Raw genomic sequence first — 25,641 nt, 5'->3', positions numbered from 1 at the left:
GCTTTTTATTATTTTATTATTATTACTTTTTTTTTTTTTTTGTCAGTCGTGGGGCCTGAACTCTGGGCCTGGGTCCTGTCCTCAGCTCTTCAGCTCAAGGCTAGCTCTCTACCACTTGAGCCACAGCGCCACTTCCGGCTTTTTCTCTTTATGTGGTGCTGAGGAGTCAAATCCAGGGCCCCATGCATGCAAGGCTAGCACTCTACCACTGAATCACCTTCCCAGCCCTTTTTTTTTTTGCTGGGCCTGGGACTTGCACCCTGGACCTAGGCACTGTACCTAAACTTTTTTGCTCAAGGCTACCATTCTACCACTTGAGCCACAGCTCCACATTGGCTTTTCCTGTGATAATAATTGGAGATAGAGACTCTCATAGACTGGGAATGTGGCTTAGTGGTAGAGTGTTTGCCTAACATGTATGAAGCCCTGGTTTCAATTCCTCAGTACTATATAAACAGAAAAAGCCACAAATGGCGCTGTGGCTTAACTGGTAGAGCACTAGCCTTGAACAAAAGAAGCTCAGGGACAGTGCCCAGGCCCTGAGTTCTAGTCCCAGGACTGGCAAAAAAAAAAGTCTCACTGACTTTTCTAGGTTTGAACCATGATCCTCAGATCTCAGCCTCCTGAGTAGCTAAGAATTACAGGCATGAGCCCCCAGTACCTAGCTCCATGCATTTCTGTAGTCTCAGGAGGTTGAGGTGGGGAAGATACCAATTTCAAGATCAGCCTGGACAACATAGTGAGTCCTTGTCTCAAAAACAAGTTCAGTGCAGGGGCTGGGAAGGTAGCTCAGCGGTAGAGTGCATGCCTTGCAAGCATGAGGCCCCTGGATTCGATTCCTCAGCACCACATAAACAGAAAAAGCCGGAAGTGGCGCTGTGGCTCCAGTGGTAGAGCGCTAGCCTTGAGCTGAAGAGCTGAAGGACAGCGCCCAGACCCAGAGTTCAGGCCCCATGACCTGCAAAAAATAAATAAATAAATAAATAATTCAGTGCTATCTTATTAGAAGCAGTGCTAGGCCAGTCCTGGGATCTGAACTCCGGGCCTGGGCTCTGTCCCTCAGCTCTTCAGCTCAAGGCTAGTGCTCTACCATTTGAACCAAAGTCCTACTTCCGGCTTTTCTTGCTTATGTGAGACTGAGCAATTGAACCCAGGGCCTCATGCATGCAAGGCAAGCACTCTATTACTGAGCCACCTTCCCAGTCCTCCGAGAGACTCTTATCTCCAATAAACTCACAAAACCAGAAGTGGTGCTATAGCTCAAGTGATAGCACACTCACCTTGAGCTGAAGAGCTGAGGGACAGCGCCCACGCCGAGTTTCAAGCCCCAGAACTGACCAAAAAAAAAAGAAAAGCAGTGCTTGACTCCCTGCTGTCTCTGGGTGTTTGTTTGTTAATGTTCCCTGTTTATCCTCACACAATGTCATCTTTTAATGGTAAGAAAGTTGCAGGCCTTCATTCTAAAATTCATGTATTCAGGGGCTAGGAAGGTGGCTCAGTGATAGAATGCTTGCCTTGCATGCATGAGGCCCTGGGTTCGATTCCTCAGCACCACATACACAAAAAGAAAAAACCGGAAGTGGCGCTGTGGCTCAAGTGGTAGAGCGCTAGACTTGAGCTGAAGAGCTGAGGGACAGTGCCCAGGCCCAGAGTTCAGGCTCCATGACCGGACCCCCCCCCCCAAAAAAAAATAAAATTCATGCATTCACATTCTGCCCAGTTGTGTGTGATCCCACCCCTGGTACCACTGGCAGAGCTGCCTATTTTGGCAGTACCAGGGTTTGCACTCAGAGCCTTGTGCTTGCTAGGTAAGTTCTACCACTAAGCTACTCCCTAGTCCCACATACATATTTGCGGAGGAAACTGAGTTACTCTCGGCTAAGAAGAGGATGGGACCCAAAGGGCAGAAAAGAGGTTTGTGGTGCTGTGCACCTGTTTTACTAGCTGGTATTCCCATAGCACTTACCCCAGTGCCTTGTTCACTGGAAACACCCAACACTTGTTCAAATGAAACCCTGGTTCTGTTTCAACTAACTAGTGTCAATTAAAAAAAAAAATCGAAAGCTGAGTCCTGGTGGCTTATACCTATAATCCTAGCTATTCAAAAGGCTGAGATCTGAGGATGGAGGTTTGAAGCCAGTCCAACCAGGAAAGTCCATGAGACTCCTAGCTACAATTGGCCGGCAAAAGGTAGAAGTGGAGGTGAGCCTGAAGTGGTCAATGCCAGCTGTGAGCACGCTCAGAGTAAGTCAGTGGGTTCAAACCCAGTACTAGTATGAAAAGATGGCTTAAGCCTTAGTTGATCTGGAGGGCAGCAGGAAGTGGGCAGATATTTGAGGGACAAACATGGGTTCTGACAGTGGTCTGTATGATACTACAGAATCTCTAGCCCTGGGCCTGTTACAGGGCCCCAAATCTCCTCTGATCCTGTCTGGATCCTTCTCACAGTACCTGTTCAGCATATATATGCACATCAGCCAATCCATGGGCCAGATCTAGCACAAGCTTCCAGAGAAAAGGTGTCAGTGGCTCATGCCTGTAATCCTAGCTATGCAGGAGGCTGAGATCTGAGGATCATGGTTCAAAGCCAGCCCAGGCAGGAAGGCCTGTGAGACTCATATCTCCACTAAACCACCAGAAAACCGAAGTGGTGCTATGGCTTAAGTGGTACAGTGCTTGCCTTGAGCTGAAGAGCTGAGCTCAGGACAGCACCCAGGCCCAGAGTTCAAGACCCATGACTGACAAAAAAGAAAGGAAAGAAAGAAAGAAAGAAAGAAAAAGAAAGAAAGAAAGGAAGGAAGGAAAGAAAGAAAAGGGGCAGCCATAAGGATCTCTGAGGAGAGCCCTGCTAATACCTTTCTCTTAGCCAAGTTCTGGGTGAGACCCCTTCACCTCTCTAGATAGGCAACACCTGCCCTGACCCCTGACCTTCTTTTGAGACATAGAGGTCACCAAGGGAGACAACTTTATTAGGTGGAGAGAAGGTGGTGAAGAACGAAGACTTTAGTGGTAAAGGCAGCAAATACAGAAAAAATGGACATTGATCCAATGTCTTGTCATGGGGGCCGCCTCACGGGTGGCCGCAGCCTGCCAGGCGTCTTCTCACAGTCCAGGTGCACCTGTGATCCTAATCAGTCACAACAGGCTTTTCAGTTCTGCACATCTCAAGAACAGAGATCATTATTTCCCCCAGGGGCTAGTCTTGGTCACTGACTGGTTGTGGCCCACATTGAGTTCCTAGCATACTACACAAGGACAGGCTTAGAAGTGGTAGCTGCCCTGAGGCCCTCTTGCTGATCACCCTACTCAAGGCAGCAAAAGAAAACAAACTTCATAAGCCTGGCACTGGTGACTCATGCCTGTAATCCTAGCTATTTGGGAGGCTAAGATCTGAGGACTGAAGTTTCAGGTAAGCTGGGACAGGAAAGACTCAGACTCTCATCTCCAATTAACCACCCAAAATTTGGAAGTAGAGGGCTGGGAATGTGGCTTAATGGTAGAGTGCTTGTCTAGCATGCATGAAGACCTGGGTTCAATTCCTCAGTACACATACACAGAAAAAAAAAAAACAGAAGTGGTGGCTGTGGCTCAAGTGGTAGAGCACTAGCCTTGAGCACAAAGCAGCTCAGGGACAGTGCTCAAGCCCTGCATTCAAGCCCCAGGACTGGCAAATAAATAAATAAAAAATAAAAATCTAGAAGTGGAGGGCTGGGAAGGTGGCTCAGTGGTAGAGAGCTTGCTTTGCATGTATGAGGCCCTGGGTTCAGTTCCTCAGCACCACATCAGCAGAAAAAAAGTCAGAAGTGGCATTGTGGCTCAAGTGGTAGAGCGCTAGCCTTGAGCTGAGGAGCTGAGGTATAGCACCTAGGCCCAGAGTTCAAGCCCCACAACTGACAAAAAAAAAATCTAGAAGTGGAGTTGTGGCTCAAGTGGCAGAGTGCTAGCCTTGAGCAGAAAAGCTCAGAGATGGCAAGCAGGCCTTGAGTTCAAGCCCCAGGACCAAATTCACATGGTTCAAAAAGAATTGTAGCTGATTGTACCTGATGCATATAACTTTAATCCCTCTGTATATTAACTGTACAAATACAGTAAGTATTTTTAAACCATCTGATCGTTGTGGAAGACAGGGCAGTTGAAGGGCTGCACCGAAGCCTGGACTCACCTCAGATCTAGTTCCTAGGCTGAGTCTGGCAGCAGCTGGGAACTGGGACCCCGCCTGCCACGCTACCGGAACGTCACACGACTGCGCCCTCCAGTGGCTGCACACGGCAATGCGCAAGGCTGAATTGAGCAAATAGCGCTTCCGACAGACAATTCTCGCGAGAATCGAGTCCGTATTTGAGCGCCTGCGCACGGCGTACCAGCCTCTCTCCTGATTGCTTGTGTACCGCGCATCCTGCAGCCATGAGGTATGTAGCTGTCGGCATTCGCTATCCGCGCCCATCCGTGCCTCTGGGTGCCCATCGGGGCGCGGGAATCCTCCTGTCTGCGTCGGGGGCTCCTGACGCTGGCTCTGGGCAGCCTGCGAGCCACTTGTTGGCCCGTCTGGTCGCGGGCCCCGGCCGCCCGTCATGGTTCCGGCGGTGGGGCGGCGGGCCGGGCTGAGCGCCCTCGCTTTTCCCCCGCAGCAGCAAAGTCTCTCGCGACACCCTGTACGAGGCGGTGCGGGAAGTCCTGCACGGGAACCAGCGCAAGCGCAGGAAGTAAGCGGGGCTCCGGGGAGGGCCGGGCCGGCGGGGGGCGCGCGGGTCCGGGGAGGGCCGCGGCCTCACCGCGCTCGCTCCCCGAAGGTTCCTGGAGACGGTGGAGCTGCAGATCAGCCTGAAGAACTACGACCCGCAGAAGGACAAGCGCTTCTCGGGCACCGTCAGGTTGGCACCGCTCGCCCCACCCAGCCCTCAGTGTCCCCGTGCCCGCTCCCCCCCCCTTGAGGCGGGCACGTGCGCACTGACCGCCCGGGTAGTTCAGACCCCCTGCTCCGCGCAGGCGCGGCTGGACGGACCCCCACCCTGGGTCTTAAAACATGAGGGGAGGCGTGGGGAGGCCTCGGCCGAGCCCGCCGGCTAGTCTGAGAAGCCAGACTAGTTGCTGGTGATCGTGGACGCCCTGGGTAAGGAAGGCTGAGCGCTCGCTGCCGCCCGCGACCCCATCGCCAGCTCTTGGTACTGCGGGGCGGGCCGTGACCTCTGGTGTCCGCCTCGCTCCCAAACACAGGCTTAAGTCCACTCCCCGCCCCAAGTTTTCCGTGTGCGTCTTGGGGGACCAGCAGCACTGCGATGAGGCCAAGGCCGTGGATATCCCCCACATGGACATCGAGGCGCTGAAGAAGCTCAACAAGAATAAGAAGTTGGTCAAGAAGCTGGGTAAGCTCCAAGCCGGCCGCCCCCAGGAGAGCCGTCTGGGCTTCCCGATGATGATGTAATTGGCTACTTACCTTGAGTGGCTGTGGGGGGCGGGGAGATTGTGCTGGAATTCGTTTAGTGTTTGCTCTAAATATATCCGGTTCGTTCTGCCACCTAGTACAGAGAGGATACAGAATTTGAGCCTGTGTCTTTGCTTGGGAGGGGTTTGGATTCAGATTTGTTGTTCTGGGTCCAGCTCAAGGCTAGCCACTTGCAGCTTTTTCTGCTTATGTGGTGCTGAGGATTTGAAACCAGGGCTTCATGCATGCAAGGCAAGCACTCTACCACTGAGCCACCTTCCCAGCCCTGGATTCAGATCTTGACTAACATGGTTCCACCTGGTTAGAGACTTGAAGCTAAGGAAAGGGGGCACTTGGGTGGATTGGGTGGAGGGTTCAATTAAGGACAAGGCTGCTGGTTGGAGGTTGCTTGTGTGGTTCAGATAATGTTCTGTCTGAAGAGCTGTGCCTGGCCAGGACGCATCTCATGGCTTTCTCTTTCCAGCCAAGAAGTATGATGCCTTTCTGGCTTCAGAGTCTCTGATTAAGCAGATTCCACGAATCCTGGGCCCAGGCTTGAATAAGGCTGGCAAATTCCCATCTCTGCTCACACACAATGAAAACATGGTGGCCAAAGTGGATGAGGTGAAGTCCACTATCAAGTTCCAGATGAAGAAGGTAGGGTTCACCTGCTGGTGCCATGGGCAAGGTGGTGGCAGGGCTTTTCTGTCACCCCCAGTCTAAACGTGGGGACAGGACACAGGATGTGGTGCTGTGAATGCCCTGAGCAGAATTAAGCTTCTGGGATAACCTGGATCTAAGCCCTGCCCACAGCCCCTTAGGTCACAAGGCAGTGGGACTGGCCATCTTCTTACCTGGTTTGACCTGCTTTCCCTCCCCAGGTGCTGTGTCTGGCTGTTGCTGTTGGTCATGTGAAAATGACAGATGATGAACTTGTGTACAACATCCACTTAGCTGTCAACTTCCTGGTGTCATTGCTCAAGAAGAATTGGCAGAATGTCCGGGCTCTGTACATCAAGAGCACCATGGGCAAGCCCCAGCGCCTATACTAAGACATGTAATAAATCCTAGAGCTACCATCACCTTGGTCTGCCTGTGATGAGGGGTGGGGCTGCCAGCTGCTGATGGTGATTGTTTCCCTTGGTGATAGGTACCGCAAAAGGGGCATTCTGTCTGTCATCTCCCAGGCATTTGATACAGCTGCTCAACAGGCTTGGGTTTTTCAGGTAACCCTGTCTGGCAGCTTTTCCAGTCTAGCCTAGAACCTGTTCCTGTGTATGCTGGGTTGTCTTTAACACAGGTCTTTTAGTCCTACATTTTAGGGAAGGTTCATGCTTTGCAGACAGACACCAAGTTGGGGTTTGTGCATCATTTGCATTGTAGGAGAACCAACAATGGGTGGTGTCACATTGAAAATGTCTGGGGCATTCCCATGTGAATTCAGGCCAGACCACACACAGCGCAATTTTTTGCCAGTCCTGGGGCTTGAACTTGGCCTGGGTACCATCCCTTAGCTTTTTTTTTTTTTTTTTTTTTTTTTTTGTCATGGGACTTGCCCTCTGGGCCTGGGCACTGTCCCTCAGCTCAAGGCTAGCACTCTACCACTTGAGCCACAGCACCACTTCCAGCTTTTTCTGCTTATGTGCTGCTGAGGAATCAAACCCAGGGCCTCATGCGTGCAGGGCAAGCGCTCTACCACTGAGCCACCTTCCCAGCCCTTGAGGCATTTCTTGTTGCCAGTTCTTGTCTGTACTCTTACTGAGTGCCAATGCTTTAGCCCTTGACTTATAATCGCCTCGCTTTGGTAAATACAGAAATCAACTTTCTAATTGCATATGTATCTCCCCTCATGAGGCTTTAGAGTGCCTGGGTACTCTCCTTGAGCTTTTTGGCTGAAGGCTAATGCCCTAGCACCTGAGCCACACTCCATTTCCCAGTGTTTTGGCTGGTTAATTATAGATGAGATCTGCCTGGGCTGTCAGACATCTCACAGCCTGGAGTAGGATTAACAGGTGTGAGCCACCAGTGCCGGCTTTTTTTTTTCTTGTCTGTCTTGGGGCCTGGGTGCTGTCCCTCAGCTCTTCAGCTCAAGGCTAGTGCTCTATCACTTGAGCCACAGCACCACTTCTGGCTTTTTTTGTTTATGTGGTGCCTCATGCATGCAAGGCAAGACACTACCATTGAGCCAGCTGCCTGGCTTTTCTTTTGGTCAGTTGTGTAGCCTGGGCACTGTCCCTGGACCCTTTCGTGTTCAAGGCTCTACGGGTTGAGCTCTGCTTCTGTTTTTTGAGTGGTTAGTTGAAGATAGGAATCTGACTTTTCTGTCCAGGCTATCTTTGGACCTCAATCTCAGATCTCGTCTTCTGAGTAGCTAGGATTACAGACATGAGCCACCAATGCCTGGCCCAGCTTCATAGTGATTAATTGGAGATGAGAGTCCTGGGTCTTGAACTCTGGGCCTGGACACTGTCCCTGGGCTTTTGCTCAAGGTTAGCACTCTACCACTGGAGCCACAGTGCTACTTCTGGCTATTTTTCTTTGTTTATAATGAAGCCCAGGGCTTCATGCATGCTAAGCAAGCACTGTACCAACTAAGCCACATTCCCAGCCCTGGTTGGATTCAAACATCTACCTTCAGATCTTGGCCTTCTGAGGATTTCAGGGATCCTTGTTTCCTAGTCTGGCTTCAAAAAAAGGCAGTGGCTTCAGTCTCCCAAGTAGTTGGGACTACAGGATTGAGCCACTACACACAGCCTTCAGCTTTTTAATATAGTTTAGTTAATCCAAAGTGCAAAATTGGTGCTTAAAGCTAGGCATTATGCTGTGCCTGCACATGTGTAATCCCAGTTTATCCAAGAGGCAGAGGCAAAGTTAACAAGACCACAAGAAATTGCTTCAGAATGCTGTCCGTTAGAAGCAGCTTCATTCATTGCAGAGTGCTGGAGAAGGCAGGCTTTGTCTGCTCAGTTTTGTGCTGTACCTCGGCTTTGGGGTGAAGCAGCTCAGTTGCCTGGCCCGGATGAGCAGGTCTGCGCTGTCTGTAAAGTACTGCTCAAAGGCAGCCGACACTACTATTTGAGCTGTGTGCATGGCTGGCGGATTTAAAATGAGGTGGGTTTCCTAAGTACCTAAGTGGATCTCTGCCCCCAGGGTCCCTCCCATGTAGTAGTGGGGCCTCTTGGCACATTATTAAGCAAATGTCGGGTCTTAATGCTGTAGACCAAGGCAAAAAGCCACAGACGGCTGGTTTGGGTTTTTGTTGTTGGTCATGAGACTTGAACTTTGGGCCTAGGCACTGTCAGCTCTTCAGCTCTTGGCAAGCGCTCTACCACTTGAGCCACAGCACCACTGCTGTTTTCTGGTGGTTTACTGGAGATAAGAGTCTCACAGACTTTCCTGCATAGGCTGGCTTTGAGCCATGATCCTTAGATCTCAGCCTCAATAGCTAGGATTACAGGTGTGAGCCACCCATACCCTGTGATGCTGATTTTTTGAACTGCTACAATGCTATGTATGTTTGGCTCTGAAGGACCTGGATCAGAGGCTAGACTAGGATTGCCAGGTTTAGCCCAAGGTAGATGTACGAGTTTGAATGTGGGTGGACTGTTCCCAGCGCTGCGTGGGGATGTGTGCTAGTGGCTATGCTGAGACCCGAGTGCCCAGGTCTCATCCAGGAACCAGTGAATGCAGCCCATGTTGAAGTCCTGGTGGAGACGGCCCACTGGGGAGGTCCAGGTGACCCCAGCCCCTGTGCACTGTAGCACGGTGGGCGGGCAGGGACGGACCAGCAGTGAGACTTGGCGCTCCCATCATGAGGGCCTTGGCGTTTCCTCTCTTGACCTCTATGCCGGTCTTGGGCTTGAATTAAGTCCCGGCCACTGTCCCTAAGCTTCTTTTGCTCAAGGCTGGCACTCTACCACTTGAGCCACAGCGCCACTTCCAGTTTTCTGGTGGTTCATTGGAGATAAGAGTCTCATGGCTTTTCCTGCCCGGGCTGGCTTTGAATAGTGATCCTCAGATCTCAGCCTCCTGAGTAGCTAGGATGACAGCTGTGAGCTGTAATCACCGGTGCCCAGCTGGACTGCCGGTTGGATGGGGCCCTGGAATTCCCATCTCGGTAGCCAGACATGCTGAGCAAGTCGGTGCAGCCGGGGCACACGAGCATCTAGCTGGCCACGGCATGATACAGGTTGGGGCTTAGAAAGGTTTCTGCGCACCTCTGCTTCCCGTGTCCCGGCACCAGCGGGAGACATGGGAGACGGGGGACAGGGAACACCCCCATCCACCCACCCACTACCGCTACTAAACGGTCCGCCACACATTGGTCATGATTTGACCCAGAAACAACTTTTAATTTCTTGTTTAAGCAGGGGCCAGGCCTTTGAGGGGCCCCGGCCTCTGCCCAGAGCCACATTTGTAATACAACCCATCACAGCTGGATTTAAAAAACAACACAAAAAATATATATAATACATGTTATAAAACCGAGTGGGGTTCGGAGGTGGCCTGAGCAGTTGCACACGGTGAGGACACCGGCAGGCGCCGGGCGGCCGAGGGCAGGGAGGGGCACAGTACTTCATATGACACTCATAAATACCCACAGGGCTGGGAAGGGCCACAGGGGGAGGGTCTAGGGAGCTGCTGTCCAGGTAGGGAGCCCCCCCCCCCCCCGCACAACAGGGGGCAGTGCCCGGCTTTCCAGCCGAGCCTCAAGGCCTTGGTGCCTTTCCCGCGCTGGCCCCTGGAGGCTTGGGGACCGTGACTGGCAGCTGCTCTGCCAGGTCCTGGCCCAGTGGTTCCCAGTTGGCTCTGAGCCCTGCCAGCGCCCCACTTCCTCTCCATCCCCCCCCTGCTGCAGGGAGGTAGCGCGACCCTGGGCTGCAGCTCTGCCCTCAGCCTCAGCACCTCATCTGACGCGGAGAGCCAGCTTGCCTTGCGGGGTCTCTGAGGGTGGCACACGCCACGAGAAGGGCCTGCCACCCAGGACGTGCGGGGTGTGGGCCCCTCTCCTCAGCCAGTCCTCACCGGTTCCTGGGCCTCAGCTTGCCCGGGGCCTGGCGGCCGCCGCGGTCTCCATCCCCACCTCTGAGCCAGGCAACGGTGGGCAAGCGGCCGTCCCACCCCCGAGCCCTGCCCTCCCCTCCCACAGTAAAGCGCAGATCAGTGACAGGGAGCGTGTGTGCCGGGGACAACCAAGGAGGAGGCCACCAGGGTCCGGGCCCGAGGCCTTTGGGTGGCTGAGTCCTGGGCCCAGGCCCGGGGAGCCGGCAGGCAGGATGTGGAGGACGTTGGTCCCGCGCAGTCGGCGAGGGGAGCAGGCGTCCTAGTCCTTGACCAGCCTGTACACGTGGTGCTGGGCGCCGTGCTCGCTGGTGGAGACTTCGAAGACAAACGCGATGACCAGCAGGGTCTCCTGGGAGTCCCGGCTCGTGACCACCTGGGGGGCAGGGAGGAAGATGGGGGGCGGTGCTCCCAGAAGCTCCTTCCCTCCCACCGGGTGTGTGTGTGTGTGTGTGTGTGTGTGTGTGTGTGTGTGTGTGTGTGTGTGTGTGTGTGTGTGTGTGTGTGTGTGTGTGTGTGTGTGTGTGTGTGTGTGTGTGTGTGTGTGTGTCTGTGTGATATCCCGGCTGGGCCGCCTGCCCGCTACCTGCAGGACAGTGAAGTTCTCCAGCACGCTGTTCATCATGTACTTCTCGGGCAGGTGCTTCAGCTTATGGATGAAGTTGACCATGTACTCGCACATGGGCGAGCGGTGGATGCGGTACACGAAGCGGCCGTTCTCCAGCCGGGCATACTCTGTCTGCAGGCAAAGCCAGGAGGAAGTCGCGGGCAGCCTGGCCGGCTCCCTCCCCCAGGCTCGTGGGGACCCCCCCCCAACCTCCACCCCCCGCCCCAGTACCCACTCACCTCCACCTTCTCCACCACCTGCTTGCCGAAGGAGCACACCTTGGTGGAGACGCTGATGGTCATGCTGTCGGCGGAGCTGTACTGGGAGCTGACCCCGTAGAAGGCGCCTGGGCCCTCCTGGATGGTGCTGCTGAGGTCGGCCTGGGGAGAGCGGGCTTAGGGTGGTGTCCTGCCGCCCAGGGGCCACCCCGGGGCCCACAGGAGGAGCCGGGCAGGGGTCTGCTGCCATCTGGGGCAGGAAGGGGCTTCCATGGAGAGTGGGCGGCTTACCCAGAACTTGACGAGGAAGAAGGCATTGGGGGGCCCCTTCTCATAGAGCTCCTTGAGCCCCCCCTTCTTCTCAGGGAACTTGTCGTAGATCTGGCGCACGTCCACCGCCTCCAGGGGAGGGTCTGAGAAGGCAGGGTTGGTCTGGCCGATGTGCACGAACAGGTGTTTGCTGTACTGTGGGGAGGGCCCAGCCGGGGTTAGGGGGACCTCCAGCAACAGGGGTCCAGGGAGGCCTCGCCCCCCACGCTAGGACCCTGCGCCGGAGTCCAGGATCACGGCCAGTCCTCAGGACATCGCCAAGCGCCCCTCCCCCTCCCCCAACACGTTACCGTGTCTGGGTCTCGCTGCACCTCCATGAAGGCTGAGTACTCCAGGAGCCGCAGCCGGGAGGAGGCGATGGTGCGGTCCTGCCACACGGGCACAGAGGCGGCGGCCGGGGGCAGCGGCGCCAGCGGCTCATAACCTGCCAGGGCAAGACCGAGCCGCAGAGTGTGAGCACACGGCGACCTGTGAGGCAGCCCCGCGGTGATGCCGCGCTTGAGCAGGATTCTGAGCCTCCTGCTAGGTGCTTTCGTGTGGTGTACGCCCTGCACACCCTCAGATAGCCATCGTCTGGACATTTTCCTTGTGACTATTAATGTGTATTTAGACAGAAAAATCAAACTGAGTATGACTTTGGTGCTAGGTACTAGTCGCTCATACCTGTGATCCTAGCTACTCAGGAGGCTGAGATCTGAGGATCACAGTTTGAAGCCAGCCCAGGCAGGAAAGTCCCCATGAGATTCATATCTCCAATGAAGCACCAGAAAACTGGAAGTGGTGCTGTGGCTCAAGGAGTAGAGCTCTTGGACAGTGCACAGGCTCTGAGTTCAAGTCCCACAACTGACAAAAAAATACAGTGAAGACTACAGAGTAAAAATAAATAAATTCTACTTTTGGACAAGTCTTGTTCACTCAGACCATGACACAGACATAAAACATGCCTGCATCATTTTTAACTAATAACTCGAGCTATAGCCTCTCCATTCTGTTCCTATAGTCAGTAAAAAATACCAGCTGTGGGGCTGGGAAGGTGGCTCAGTGGTAGAGTGCTTGCCTTGCATGCCTGAGGCCCTGGGTTCGATTCCTCAGCACCACATACGCAAAAAGAAAAAAGCTGGAAGTGGTGCTGTGGCTCAAGTGGTAAAGCGCTAGCCTTGAGCTGAAAAGCTGAGGGACAGCGCCCAGGCCCAGAGTTCAGGCCCACGACTGGACCCCCCCCCAAAAAAAAAAAAAAAAGTCCTGGTAACCTGGTATTTCTTTGGGAGTCTTGCCTTATCCTTAATTTTCATTGAGGTCTCTGTCCCAGAGGTGATAGAAGACACTTATAGAAACCAACTGAAGATACTCTATACTCTCAGGATTCTCCTTGTGAAAAAGGAAGCAATGAAACAGACCTCTGCATACACAAAAATACCGCATGTCGGGCTGGGAAGGTGGCTCAGTGGTAGAGCGCTTGCCTTGCATGCATGAGGCCCTGGGTTCGATTCCTCAGCACCACATAAGCAAAAAGAAAAAAGCCGGAAGTGGCGCTGTGGCTCAAGTGGTAGAGCCCTAGCCTTGAGCTGAAGAGCTGAGGGACAGCGCCCAGAGCCAGAGTTCAGGCCCCACGACCGGACCCAAAAAAAAAAAAAAAAAAAAATACCGCATGTCCTTGTAGCAACTAACAATGTACTATTACCCAGGGGTAGTAATAAGAGGGTGCAATTCAAAGACCCTTAGCTGAGACTTTAGTGTATTTCCTACTGGCAGTCACACATGCCATACTTTGGGAGATGGGGACATGCATACAAAGGGTTTTCCACCAGAGTTCTGGAAGCAGCAACAGCATGCTAAGTCCCAATCCCTGACGGTTGTACCCACTCTGTTACACACACACACACACACACACACACACACACACACAGCGGGGTGTGGGCACTTACTGCTGAGCGCAGGCGGCAGGGGCGGCTGGACGGGGTAGGCTGTCTGTGCAAAGGGCTTGATGCTGTGGGCAGAAACACAGATGCTCAGCGCCTAGTCCAGCGCTCAGGAAGAAGGCCCCGGCCTCTGGGGAATCCAGAGCCACCCCTGGCAAACCAGCCCGCAGCCTGTGCTTCCTTCCCTTTCCATGTCACCATGTCCTGCACCTCACACCGGCCAAGCGCACTCAGAGTTACAAGCTCACCCTCGCCCGGCCCTGCAAGGCTGTTCATTAACCCGCACATGCGGTGGATGGGGAACACTGTGCTGTGGCTCGGTGTGGCACCGAGGGCACAAGAAACGCCGGAACAGGGCACACCAGATTGGGTGGAAGGCGTCTCTAGGTTTGGGACGGCTCAGCCACTGCTGGAGCAGATGGGGGTGCGGTACTCACTCCTGAGAGGGCCCGGGCTGCTGTCCGAGGAGAGGGGGGGCGCTCCAGAACTGCAGATGGGATAAAGAGGGCCTCAGTACCCAGGAACCCCACATCACCCCGCGCCAGCCCCCTGCGGCTCTGTACCCTGGAGGAAGAGGAGAAGACAGCCTGGGGCAGAGGGGAGGGCGGGCTGAACTTGTTCTGTAGGACGCTGGCCGAGACGATCTGTGCGGATGACATGGACGCCATGCTCTGCAGGGCTTTGTCCTTGGAGACCTGGTCCTGCAGATGGAGGGTACAGGTGAGCCCAGGGAGTCCGGCCTGGATTCCAGCCCCAGCTCTGCGGTGTGGTCTCAGACCCTAACTTCTCTAGGGGTCCTAGTGTACATCAGCTCTCCGAGCATAACCCGCAAGAGGAAATAATACTGTATTCTGGCGTCCAGTATGGGGTCTCCTGTTTCAGGGCCCCCTCAGGTAAGTACATTATAGAAAGTGGCATCGTATGTGCATCTAACCTGCACAGTCCTCTCTTATGCCTTCAATCGTCAATGATCTAGGTGACGTTAGACTACCTGCTGCAATAAATGCTGTGTAAGCAGTGCACAGTGTTTCGTTATTCATGTGTGTGTTTGCCAACACCAGGGTTTGGCTGCAGGCTTGCTCAGCTGGCACTCTACCACTTGAGCTAAGTCTCCAGTGCAACTTTTTGGTGATTAACAGACATGCACCATTATGCCTGGTACAAATAGTTTTCATGCTGTATTGTCCAGACAATGACGACAGAAAAACAGGTCTATATTTGTCTGGCACATTATTTGTACATATTTATTATCTGAAGTTGGTTGAATCCTCAGATTCAGAACCAGAATAGAGAGAGCCTGTTTTACTGATTCGTAGTACTAGAACTCGAGACTGAACCTGGATTCAGTCTTTGTACATGTTCAGCTCTTTGTGCATGTTAAGCAAGTGTTATACCATATGAGCCATGCCTGGAACCCTCAACTCTGTGTCAAAGTGGTCCCCCTATCTCGAATCAATATATATATATTTTTTTGATCGGTTGTGGGGCTTGAACTCTGGGCCTGGGCACTGTCCCTCAACTCTTCAGTCCAAGGCTAGCTCTACCACAATGAGCCACAGCACCACTTCCGGCTTTCTGAGCAGTTTATTGGAGATAAGAGTCTCACGGGCCAGGCACCAGTGGCTCATGCCTGTAATCCTAGCTACTCAGGAGGCTGAAATCTGAGGATCGCGGTTCAAAGCCAGCCCAGGCAGGAAAGTCCAGGAGACTCTTATCTCCAATAAGCCACTAGAAAACTGGAAGTGGTGCTGTGGCTCAAGAGGTAGAGCATTTGCCTTGAGCTGAAGAGCGCAGGGACAGCGCCCAAGCCCAGAGTTCAAGCCCCACAACTGACAAAAAAAAAAAAGAGTGTCATGGGCTTTCCTATCCAGGCTGGCTTTGAACCGAGATCCTCAGATCTCAGCTTCCTGAGTAGCTAGGATTACAGGTGTGAGCCACCGGTGCCTGGCTAGAGTCAATACTTTCTATTCTTCCTTCCTCAGTGGCTTAGGAGTCTAGGGCCTAGCACAGACACTGAATCAGTCCTGGAGGCCTCACCCAGAGCCTTTGGGCAAGCTTCCAGAAGATTCTGGTGTCATTCATGTGGCAGAGCCCCCGAGTGCCACTCACGGATGCTGCTGTCACCTCCCATTACCTGGAGCCCAGGAGCTTTGGTGCCCGGGATGCGCAAGTGCAGGCAGCCACCCCCCTGCCCCGCCCACGGCGCCCGCAGCCCCTCCCCGGGTCAGGAAGCAGAGGTCAGTACTCACCAGGTTCATGGCCTGTGAGGAGAAAGGGAGGACAGATTAGATGACAGGACACAGATCAGATGAGGGCTCAAGACGGAGGGGACATGTCCATTCCCCTCCCGTCAGTACGCTAGGAAGCTCAGACTGACGGGAGGGCTGGGGAGCGAGCAGGAAGGAGCAGCCGATCCCTGCGTCTGCTGTCCCCTGCAACTGCACTGAGCTGTGCAGGGCACGCTGCTGGGGCAGAGCCCAGCACCAGCGAGGGACCCGGTGAGGACTCAGCTCCCAAAGCCCAGACTCACAGCGGCCAGGGCTCTAATCCACACCCACACCCACAGTCCCGCCAGCCAGGGCCCACCAGGGCCTCCTCCCTGCCCACCTGAAGACCCCATGCAAGTGCGAGCGGCAATCAGAGGAAGGAGGAAGCGGAAGCGGAGAGGAGAGGTGGGCCCGGCAGCCCCAGATGGTCTGCCTCTCGCCTGTGACAGGGCTGGCCGGGCCCTTGGCTCCTGCCCTGTGCCCGGGGGCCCGGCCTGGAGGCTTCCGCTGCCACCGGCATGGCCAGACCCCCTCCAGCTGTGGGCTGTGACAGGGCCCATACCTTCAGCTTGGACTGAATCTCCCGAGATTTCCGTCTGGCTAGAACCTGCAAGTGGCTAGACACCTGTAGAGAGAGAGAGGAAGAGAAAAAGGACAGAGGGAAGGGAGACAGGCAAGACCAGAGCTTCAGCCAGAGAAGAGGCGCAGGGGCGGAGGGCCAGCGAGGCAGAGGCCTGTGTGTGCAGAGAGCAGAGAAGGTGCCTCAGAAGGGCTGGGCGCGAGCAAGGCCTGGCCAGGCGCCTAACGTACCTTGATGCCAACCTGGTACTCCCGCACCTTCTTCCGAGCTAGAACCTGTATGTGGCTGGACACCTAGGGGCCGCCCCGCGCCCCGCCACGGAGGAAAACAGACAGTGAGGAGACACAGCCACAGGGCCACGGGCAAAGAGCGCCCCAGCCCTGACCGCTGGGAGCCAAGTGTAACTGGGGGAGCCTCGGAGCCCCTGTGGACAGATCGCTCTTGGTTTTTGTCAGTTGTGGGTCTTGAACTCTGGCCCTGGACACTGTCTCTGAGCTCTTCAGCTCAAGGTGAATGCTCTATCACTTGAGCCACAGCGCCACTTCCGGTTTTCTGGTGGTTTATTGGAGATAAGAGTCTCATGGACTACGCTGGGCGCCAGTGGCTCACGCCTGTAATCCTAGCTACTCAGGAGGCTGAGATCTGAGGATCATGATTCAAAGCCAGCCCGGGTAGGAAAGACCGTGAGAGTCCTATCTCCAATAAACCACTAGAAAACCGGAAGTGGCGCTGTGGCTCAAGTGGTAGAGTGCTAGCCTTGAGCTGAAGGGCTGAGGGACAGCTCCCAGGCCCAGAGTTCAAGCCCTGCAACTGACCAAAAACAAAAACAAAAACAAGAGTCTCATGGACTTTCCTGCCCTGGCTGGCTTTGAACTTGGATCCTCAGATCTCAGCTGCCTGAATACCTAGGAGGACTTTCTGGAAAGAGGCCCTCAGACCTCATCTCATGTGCAATGACACACTCACTGCCCAGTTACACTGAACCAAGGCCATGTTTCTCCTGGACCACTGCTCAGTGCCCGCCGCCCTGCAGCTTGCTGCTGGCCCCATCCCACCTGGCTCCAAGCTTCTCCCTCCACTTCGCCCTTTCTCCCTGGACTGGCAAGGCCAGATGTGTCAGCTTCATGGGCAAACCAGAGCTAACCCTGGGTGGTCCAGCCTCAGACCCTGATCTCGGCCCCCACAGCCAGTCTCCCCAGAAGGCCACGGCCCTCAAGGCCATGCCACACTGTGGGCCTTCTTTGCAAGATGTTCGTATCCCCACAAAGAAATTCTTCTCAGGCTGGGAAGGTGGCTCAATGGTAGAGCGCTTGCCTTGCATGCATGAGGCCCGGGGTTCGATTCCTCAGCACCACATGAGCAGAAAAAAGCTGGAAGTGACGCTGTGGCTCAAGTGGTAGAGTGCTAGCCTTGAGCTGAAGAGCTGAGGGACAGCGCCCAGGCCCAGAGTTCAGGCCCCACGACCGACCAACAAAAAGAGAAATTATTCTTTCTCTCTCTCTTTTTTTTTTTTTGCATTGGTTATTCTCTTCTTTTTTTTCCTTTAGTAGTGCTGGGGATTGAGCTCAGGTGCCTTGCACTTGCTAGAAGGCACTCTACCTCTTGAGCCACATCTCCAGGACCTTTTTGCATTGGAATTTTCTTTTTTTCTTTTTTCTTATTGGCCATGGGGATAAAATTCAGGGCCTGGGCGCTGTCCCTCAGCTCTTTCTGCACAAGGTTAGCGTTCTACCACTTTGAGCCACAGCGCCACTTTCGGTTTTCTGGTGGTTCATTGGAGATAAAGAGTCTCACAAACTTTCCTGCCTGGGCTGGCTTTGAACTGTGATCCTCAGATCTCAGCCTCCTGAGTAGCTAGGATCACAGGCGTGAGCCACTGGCGCCTGCTTGTCTCTCTCTTTTGTGTGTGTGGGGAAGGGCGTGTGTGTGTGTGTGTGTGTGTGTGTGTGTGTGTGTGTGTGTGTGTGTGTGTGTGTGTGTGTGTGTGTGTGTGTGTGTGTGTGTGTGTGTGTGTGTGTGTGTGTGTGTGTGTGTGTGTGTCCCCTAGGGTTTGAACTCAGAGCTTACGCACTATCCCTTAGCTTTTTTGCCCAAGGATAGCACTCTACTACTCGAGGCACAGTTCTACTTATTGGCGCTGGTTATTGGAGATAAAGAGTCCCATGGATTTTCCTGCCCAGGTTGGCTTTGAATCATAACCCTCAGATCTCAGCCTCCTGAGCAGCTAGGATTATAGGCATGAGCCACCTGCACCCAGCTTCTTTTTCTTTTTAATCTCAGCCTGAAGGTGACTCTGTGAATGACACCAGCAGCTGCTGCGGCTCCTCCTTCAGCCCAGGAGTCAGGCTCCAGCCCAGCCCAGGGGCTGCCAACTTCCTGATGGTACCCACGGCTGCCGGGCACAAGCACTGCTCTTCCCAGCATGTCCTTGCTGATCTCAAAGATTTGCAGCAACACTAGGAAGGAGGTTCCAATATGACCTCTGACTTACAGACGACGAACCCCCAGCCCAGAGAGGCTTACCATCATATCCAAGCCCACACAGCTGGATGCTAGAGCCAGGATTTGAACCCTGGCTGTCTGACGCCAAAGCCCATTTGCTTCTCACCAAGCTATTCTACCAGGGCTCCTTCACACTTGGGAGTGCACCCCACCCCAGCTCTGCGACACTGAGAAGCCCCGTGGAGCATACTGCCCACTTAATAGTTAGCTGAAGGCTTGGTACTTGCCATCACTTGCCACCAAGAAAAACTGCATCTCTTTGCCAAAAGCGAAATGAAAATGACTGAGAACTTGTCAGCTAGATCCTCCTTGAGACACTCCAAAGCCTGCGCTCTCGCCAGGATGGGGCCCCTGTCAGGTGCACGCAGAAGCACAGCTGGAGGGGCTCCATCTCTGTGAAGGACGGAGACCCCAGCTGGCTGGCAGGCGCAGGCGCGCACAGGTCTTAGTTCCGTGCTGAGCTGAGTGACCCTCGACCCTTCCCACGCTGACAAGAGGCTCCAGTGACCCTGGATGTGGCCAGGGTGTGACTGGATGGGCCCTCCCTCCCTGGGGAGCTGGGGACAGCAGCAGGCTCGGCACGGGACTCACACGGGAACTCGGGGCTGGGGAGCCAACACCTGCTTTGCTGTGCTAGAACAGGGGGAGTCGGTATGCTGACAATCAGGCATCTTCCTCGGGCAGGCCAGGCTTGCAGGCCAGGCCAGGAGCAATGTCCCCTCCCACACGGCTAGAGAGGAGACTCACGGCAGTCTCCTTGGGACAGGCTGGGCTTGTCTTATGCACATGTGGGGATCTGGAAGGATCCGGAAGGATCTCAGAAGGTGATCACACAGCTCAAATTCCTCCCAGATAGGAAGCCTGGGAGGGCCACAGGGGGGAGCTGGCCTCCTGTCCACCAACCCCCCCCCCCAGGTCCCCATCTCCAGCTACACTTCTCCCTTAGTCACCCCCCCCACCTTCCCAGCCAGATGTCACCCCTGTAGGCCCAGGTCTCCGCCTCCCAGTCCTCCTGTCATGTCCTCCAGGGCCCCTGCTGCCTGAGGGACCTGTCCCCCACATCTCCAGATGACTCCCCCTCCCAGCTCTGCCCATCCTTCCTCCACACCACCCTGCCTGCTCCTGGACAGCTCGTCCCGGATCCACTGCCCAGCCAGCGACACTGCGGCCATTCAACTTGTCCCTGCCTCAGATTTCTCATGTGAAAGGTGGAAACACTGCGCCCTCCTAATGCTACTAAGAGGGTTAACATGACTGACACAGAGTAAGCGCTGAGTGTTTCTGTTTTGTTTTGCTTTGTTAGTTGTGGGACCTGAACTCTGGGCCTGGGCGCTGCCCCTCAGCTCAGGCGATCACTCTACCACTTGAGCCACAGCGCCACTTCTGGCTTTTCTGCTTATGTGGTACTTAGGAATCAAACCCAGGACCTCATGCATGCAAGGCAAGCGCTCTACCACTGAGCCGCCTTCCCAGCCCAGCTCTGAGTGGTTTACGATCACAAGCAACAGGACATGCTCTGAGAAACGCATCATCCCAGGATTTCCCTGAGTGTCCATGCCATCCAGCGTGTGCACACACACCCAACACACACTGTACCACGAGGTACAACTGCTGTGGGCAGGGCCCAATCTGTCTTGTGATATCATGTGACCCACAATTCTTGTCTTGTGTACAGATAACTGCCCAGCAGGTAGGGTCCTCCCTACACCGGCCTGGCTGCTGCCCTCCTACCCCTCGCTGCCCCCACAGTCTCATGCCACCCGGCTCCGCAGTTGTCCATCTGTCTCCCCAATTGGTCAGCGGCTACTCCTAGCAGGGGACACTGGCTGCCAGCAGCCTCGTGGGTTTCCCTGAGGTCCCTGAAGTCAAGGCATGGGGAGGGTGGCAGGCCATCAGGGAGCACAGGGCATCTTTCCAGAACAACACGTACAGAGCAGGGCACAAGAGGCCACCAGGAGAGGGAAGGGGAGCTGGAGGGCGGGGCCTGGCGCGCATCATCTCTACCTGTTTTCTGGTCCGTGTCTTCCCCGTCCTCAATTTGATATAGCGTGCAATCAGCTCATTTCGACCTAGACAGGGAGAGGGGAAAAGTGAGGCGTGGGTACAGGGTGGGGCTGCAGGCTGGGAACCGCCCCCCCCCTCCGCTCTCAGCTAGTCTTTACCCTGTACCTACCAAGCTCTACAAGTAGGCCACAAAGCCGGGGCCTCATCCCCAGTGCTCCCCCTACCACCGCGGGGGGACAGGGTGCACCTCACAGGCTTCCTACACGTCCATGAGAGTAGAATGGGACCAGGGGCTCGGCGCCCTTCAGCAGAGGCTGAGGCACCCACGTGTGCAGGGGCTCTGCCCTCGCGTGTGGCACGCATCCCCACGCATGTGTGTGCAAGGCCTGCTCCATCATGGTCCCACTCCCTTCCCCTGGCTGGCCAAGGAAGACAGAAGGACAAGACAGGAGGGAGGTGCTGCAGCGCGGTCTCCTACGCTGACAGCCCGCGTCAAGATGCGTCCCGAGCCTGTGACCGTGTCCCTCTGCTGGACACCCCATGTCACCCTGAAAAAGTGAGCCTGTGGGTGGGGCCTTGAGCAGCTACACGGACCCTCTGGGTCCTGAAAGGGAGGGGGTGCCTGACCCATGGCCAGTGCCCCTGAACCCCAAACCCAAGCTCCCTGCCCCTTGGCCTCCCCAGAACAGCCACATTCCCCAAATTCCTCTCGCATGACGGAAGCCGCCCTGCCCCTCCCGGCCCCTCCCTTCACCCATCTAAAATTACCCTGTGGGTCACCCTCACCCCTAACCTGGAACAGCAGCAGGGGAGGCAACCTTGCCCTGAGGAAGGCACCCCAGAACCTCAACCTGTCCTGGGAACGGGGCTTGGGGAAAGCCAGCCGTGGCCCAGGGCGGGGTGGAGGGCCAGGTGACCGGGCGCTGGAGGGAAGGCAGGGCCTGGGGGGGGGGGGGGGAGCTACAGGGGAGCCAGGCCCGCGGCTGAGGAGCCTACAGATGCCGCTGCTCCCGGAAGGGAGTGAGAGGGCCCCGAAGGCCTCACGACAGCGGACACGTCCCCGCACCCCACTTCTCTTGCCGCACAGCCCCTGTCACACAGTGTCACCCCAGGCCATCTCCCCAGGCACCCTCCTGCCACTCTGCTGGGGCCGGAACCCTGTCCAGGCCTGGCCTAGAGCAGACTGGAATGACCCAGTTTCTTGGGCCCACTGAGTCACCCCGAAACCTCCAGGCCAAGAAGGAGGCGAGGCTGAGCAGGGGCAGGCGGTGAGTGTGGGCTGCGGCCGCCTGTTTGTGAGGAGCAGCTGGGGGAGGCCCCAGACGCAGGCCCAGGCTCGCCCCACACGGGCGGCCAGGACTTCCCAGACCGGTTGGGTGAGGGGGCAGAGAGCAGCGGAGGCCGGGCGGGCGCTGGCCGCCCAGTGTCCCGGCCTGCTGCTGCTGCTGCTGCTCCGAGCACGTACCGTACATCTTGCCCTCGTCCGACAGGATGATCTTGCGCCGGCCGCAGGGCGGGTAGATGGCCAGGGCCTCCTGGAAGCTCTGCTCGATGTCCGGGCTCCACACGCCCTCCGCATCGTTGTCCAACCCCTTGTCCAGGCCCTCGGGCCCATCTTCCCGGGCCTCCCCGGGGCTGCTGCTGGCGGTCCAGCTGTTGGACGCTATTGTGCTGGTTGCTCTGGGCTCTGGGCCTGAGCCCACTGGGCAGCTGGAGCCTGGGGGGCAGCACAGAGGGTCAGGCCAGGGCCTTGTGGACCACAGTCACCTCCGCTCCTGCCACCAGCTCCTCCCCAGTGGGGGGGAACAGAGCTCCAGCAGGATGGAGACAGTGAATGCTGTGTGACCTTGGGTGCATTACTATACCTTTCTGAACCTGGGATCTGGGAAGTGAGAATGGGGTTTCTTAGGGGTTAAAATTAAATTACAAAGCACCAGCCACCTCCGTGCAGGCAAGAAGCAGGACTGGGGGTGAACAGAGACTATAGGGATGTGGCCCTGCACTGGTGGAGTACTTCCCATGTGTTGGCAGGGAAGGAAGGCAAGCAGTGACACCCATCAGTTTTCAGATGGGGGAAACTGAGGCTTACAGGCCAACATGGCTGCCAGGGGTGTCATGCTAAGAGAGAGCCTACTGGGCGAGCCCAGTGTTTTTGTAGCTTTCTTGGGGGGTGGGGGGGAAGGACAGAGAGGTCAAATCTCTGCCAGGGACCCCATCCCTCATTCTTTTTCTTTTTTTTTTTTTTTTGTTGGTCATGGGGGCTTGAACTCTGGGCCTGGGTGCTGTCCCTCAGCTCTTCAGCTCAAGGCGAGCGCTCTACCACTTGAGCCACAGCGCCACTTCCGGTTTTCTGGTGGTTTATTGGAGATAGGAGTCTCACGGTCTCTCCTGCTAGGGCTGGCTTTAAATGGCAATCCTCAGATCTCAGCCTCCTGAGTAGCTAGGATTACAGGCGTGAGCCACCAGCGCCCAGCTCTTTTTCATTTTTTACTGTGCCAATCCCAGAGCTTTTGTGCTCAAGGCTAGTGCTCTACCTCTCTACTTCCAGCTTCTTTGGTGGTGAATTGGAGATAAATTTCCTGCTCAGGCTGTTTTTTTGTTTGTTTTTTTGGTCATGGGGCTTGAACTCTGGGCCTGGGCGCAGTCCCTCAGCTCTTCAGCTCAGGGCTCTACCACTTGAGCCATAAACCACTTCCAGTTTTCTGGTGATTATTTGGAGATAAGAATCTCGCAGCACCAGCGCTAGAGGCTCACGCCTGTAATCCTAGCTACTTAGGAGGCTGAGATCTGAGGATCACAGTTCAAAGCCAGCTCGGGCAGGAAACTCTGTGAGACTTTTGTTGTTGTTGTTGGTCATGGGGCTTGAACTCTGTGCTTGGGTGCTGTCCCTGAACTCTTCAGCTCAAGGCGAGCGCTGGACTGCTTGAGCCACAGAGCCACTTCCGGTTTTCTAGTGGTTTATTGGAGATAAGAGTCTCACAGACTTTCCTGCCCGGGCTGGCTTTGAACCGCGATCCTCAGATCTAAGTCCCTGAGACTTTTATCTCCAATAAACCACTAGAAAACGGGAAGTGGCAGGCACTGTGGCGCAAGCAGTAGAGTGCTCGCCTTGAGCTGAAGAGCGCAGGGACAGCACCCAGGCCCAGAGTTCAAGCCCCACAACTGACCAAAAAAAAGTCTCACAGACTTTCCTGCCCAGGCTGGCTTTGAACTGTGAGCCTCAGATCTCAGCCTCCTGAGTAGCTAGGATTATAGGTGTGAGCCACCAGTGCCCAGCTCAGGCTGGTTTTGAACCATAATCCTCACATCTCAGCCTCCTGAACAGCTAGATGTAAGCATCTGTTTTTCTCTTTATTGTTTGATTTTTTTTTTTAATTTTTTTCCAGTTATGGGGCTTGAGCTCAGGGCCTAGGCACTGTCCCTAAGCTTCTTTTGCTCAAGACTAGCACTCTACCACTTGAGCCACAGCACCACTTCCGGCTTGTTCTGTGTATGTGGTACTGAGGAATCAAAGCCAGGGCTTCATGCATGCTAGGCAAGCACTCTACCACTAAGCCACATTCCCAGCCCTTTCTTTTTTTAAAATTGTGCCAGTATTGAAGCTTGAACTTGAGGCCTGTGTGCTGTCTCTTAGCTTTTCATGCACTGAAAGCTGCCAATCACAGGGTTTGAATTAAAAAATCTCACACTTTTTGTATTCATAGCTGGTGCTCTACCATTTGAGCCAGGCCTCCAGTTCTGACACTTTGCTGATTCATTGAGGATAAGTCTCTCAGACTTTTTGGCCTGCGCTGACTTTGAACAGTCATCCTCTGATCTCAGCCTGTTGAGTAGCTGGGATTACAGGCATAACCACCAGTACTCAGCTTCCCATCCTTCATTCTCGCATCAGCATCAGCACAGGTCTGCCAAGGATTGGTGTGGATGAGGGCAGCTCCTGACACAGGAAGGGGTGGCTTCACCTTCCTCGAAGCCATAACCCTCATCACCCCTGTACCCAAGAAACTGAGGTAGGCGAACTGCCAGGTCCAGGCCATCTTGGGCTACGTAGTGAGACCTTGCCTTAGAAAAACAAGGGCTGTACTGGAGGTGTGGCTCAGTGGGTGGAGCACCAGCCTCCCAAGCACAAGATCCAGGGCTTCATCCCTGGTAATCAACAACAACAAAAAGGTAAGTAAAGGGCTGGGAAGGTGGCTCAGTGGTAGAGCGCTTGCCTCGCATGCATGAGGCCCTGGGTTTGATTCCTCAGCACCACATAAACACAAAAAGCTGGAAGTGGTGCTGTGGCTCAAGTGGTAGAGCGCTGGCCTTGAGCTGAAGAGCTGAGGGACAGCGCCCAGGCCCAGAGTTCAGGCCCCATAACCGGACCCCCCTCCAAAAAAAAAAAAAAAAGAATCCCATGGAGGAACTCAAACTCAGGGATGAGGCACGGCGTTTCTGGTGGGAATGACCAGCGGGAGTCACACTGGCGGGAGAAGGCGCAGCTGAGAAGGTGGCATTGCCCCACCCCACTGCTCCCCAGCCACTTCCTGTTCCCGCACCTCGGTGGCCCCAGAGCAGCCCATAAACCACCCACAGCCTCCCTGGCCGGGCCGGGCCACATGGCAGAAGGGCCAGGCCTCTGCACACAGGCTGCCGGGCTCTGGGCTGAGTGTATTAATCCAGACCGCACTCAGCCAGTCCCCACCGCACTCAGCCAGTCCCCACCACACTCAGCCAGTCCCCACCGCC

The 25,641-nt window shown here is 55.2% G+C and overlaps 2 protein-coding genes across 2 annotated transcripts in view; one reads left to right on the top strand and one right to left on the bottom strand.

Moving 5' to 3' along the window:
- The first annotated feature begins 4,319 nt into the window (after positions 1-4,319).
- On the top strand, positions 4,320-6,504 carry Rpl10a (ribosomal protein L10a). Its single transcript, XM_070023903.1, has 6 exons — positions 4,320-4,409; positions 4,629-4,703; positions 4,791-4,871; positions 5,215-5,363; positions 5,907-6,079; positions 6,304-6,504. Exons 1-6 carry the CDS (start codon positions 4,405-4,407, stop codon positions 6,472-6,474), a joined length of 654 nt encoding a protein of 217 aa, XP_069880004.1. The 5' UTR covers positions 4,320-4,404; the 3' UTR covers positions 6,475-6,504.
- Positions 6,505-9,747: 3,243 nt separating this feature from the next.
- Tead3 (TEA domain transcription factor 3) overlaps positions 9,748-25,641 on the bottom strand; it is a 25,486-nt gene continuing 9,592 nt past the window's right edge. The window contains exons 3-14 of the mRNA XM_070023506.1: positions 22,376-22,627; positions 20,911-20,975; positions 16,387-16,449; positions 15,807-15,818; positions 14,121-14,258; positions 13,995-14,044; positions 13,564-13,625; positions 11,929-12,062; positions 11,600-11,773; positions 11,330-11,470; positions 11,070-11,222; positions 9,748-10,859 (exon numbers count right to left, since the gene is read on the bottom strand). Of these exons, the coding sequence (XP_069879607.1) occupies positions 10,746-10,859; positions 11,070-11,222; positions 11,330-11,470; positions 11,600-11,773; positions 11,929-12,062; positions 13,564-13,625; positions 13,995-14,044; positions 14,121-14,258; positions 15,807-15,818; positions 16,387-16,449; positions 20,911-20,975; positions 22,376-22,627 (1,358 nt within the window). The 3' untranslated portion in view covers positions 9,748-10,745. The remainder of the gene's footprint in view (positions 10,860-11,069; positions 11,223-11,329; positions 11,471-11,599; positions 11,774-11,928; positions 12,063-13,563; positions 13,626-13,994; positions 14,045-14,120; positions 14,259-15,806; positions 15,819-16,386; positions 16,450-20,910; positions 20,976-22,375; positions 22,628-25,641) is intronic.

This window comes from Dipodomys merriami, unplaced genomic scaffold, assembly GCF_024711535.1.
Source record: "Dipodomys merriami isolate MVZ:Mamm:240054 unplaced genomic scaffold, mDipMer1.0.p SCAF_16, whole genome shotgun sequence".
In the NCBI taxonomy this organism is placed as follows: domain Eukaryota; kingdom Metazoa; phylum Chordata; class Mammalia; order Rodentia; family Heteromyidae; genus Dipodomys; species Dipodomys merriami.
The sequence above is the reverse complement of the archived record's forward strand: the minus strand, read 5'-3'. Positions and strand labels throughout refer to the sequence as shown.

What these genes read in the sequence shown, in the direction of transcription:
- Rpl10a (XM_070023903.1), top strand. An exon ending in CGCTTCTCGGGCACCGTCAG is followed by an intron (nt 4,872 to 5,214) that starts GTTGGCACCGCT and finishes TCCCAAACACAG; the next exon opens with GCTTAAGTCCACTCCCCGCC. An exon ending in GAAGTTGGTCAAGAAGCTGG is followed by an intron (nt 5,364 to 5,906) that starts GTAAGCTCCAAG and finishes TTCTCTTTCCAG; the next exon opens with CCAAGAAGTATGATGCCTTT.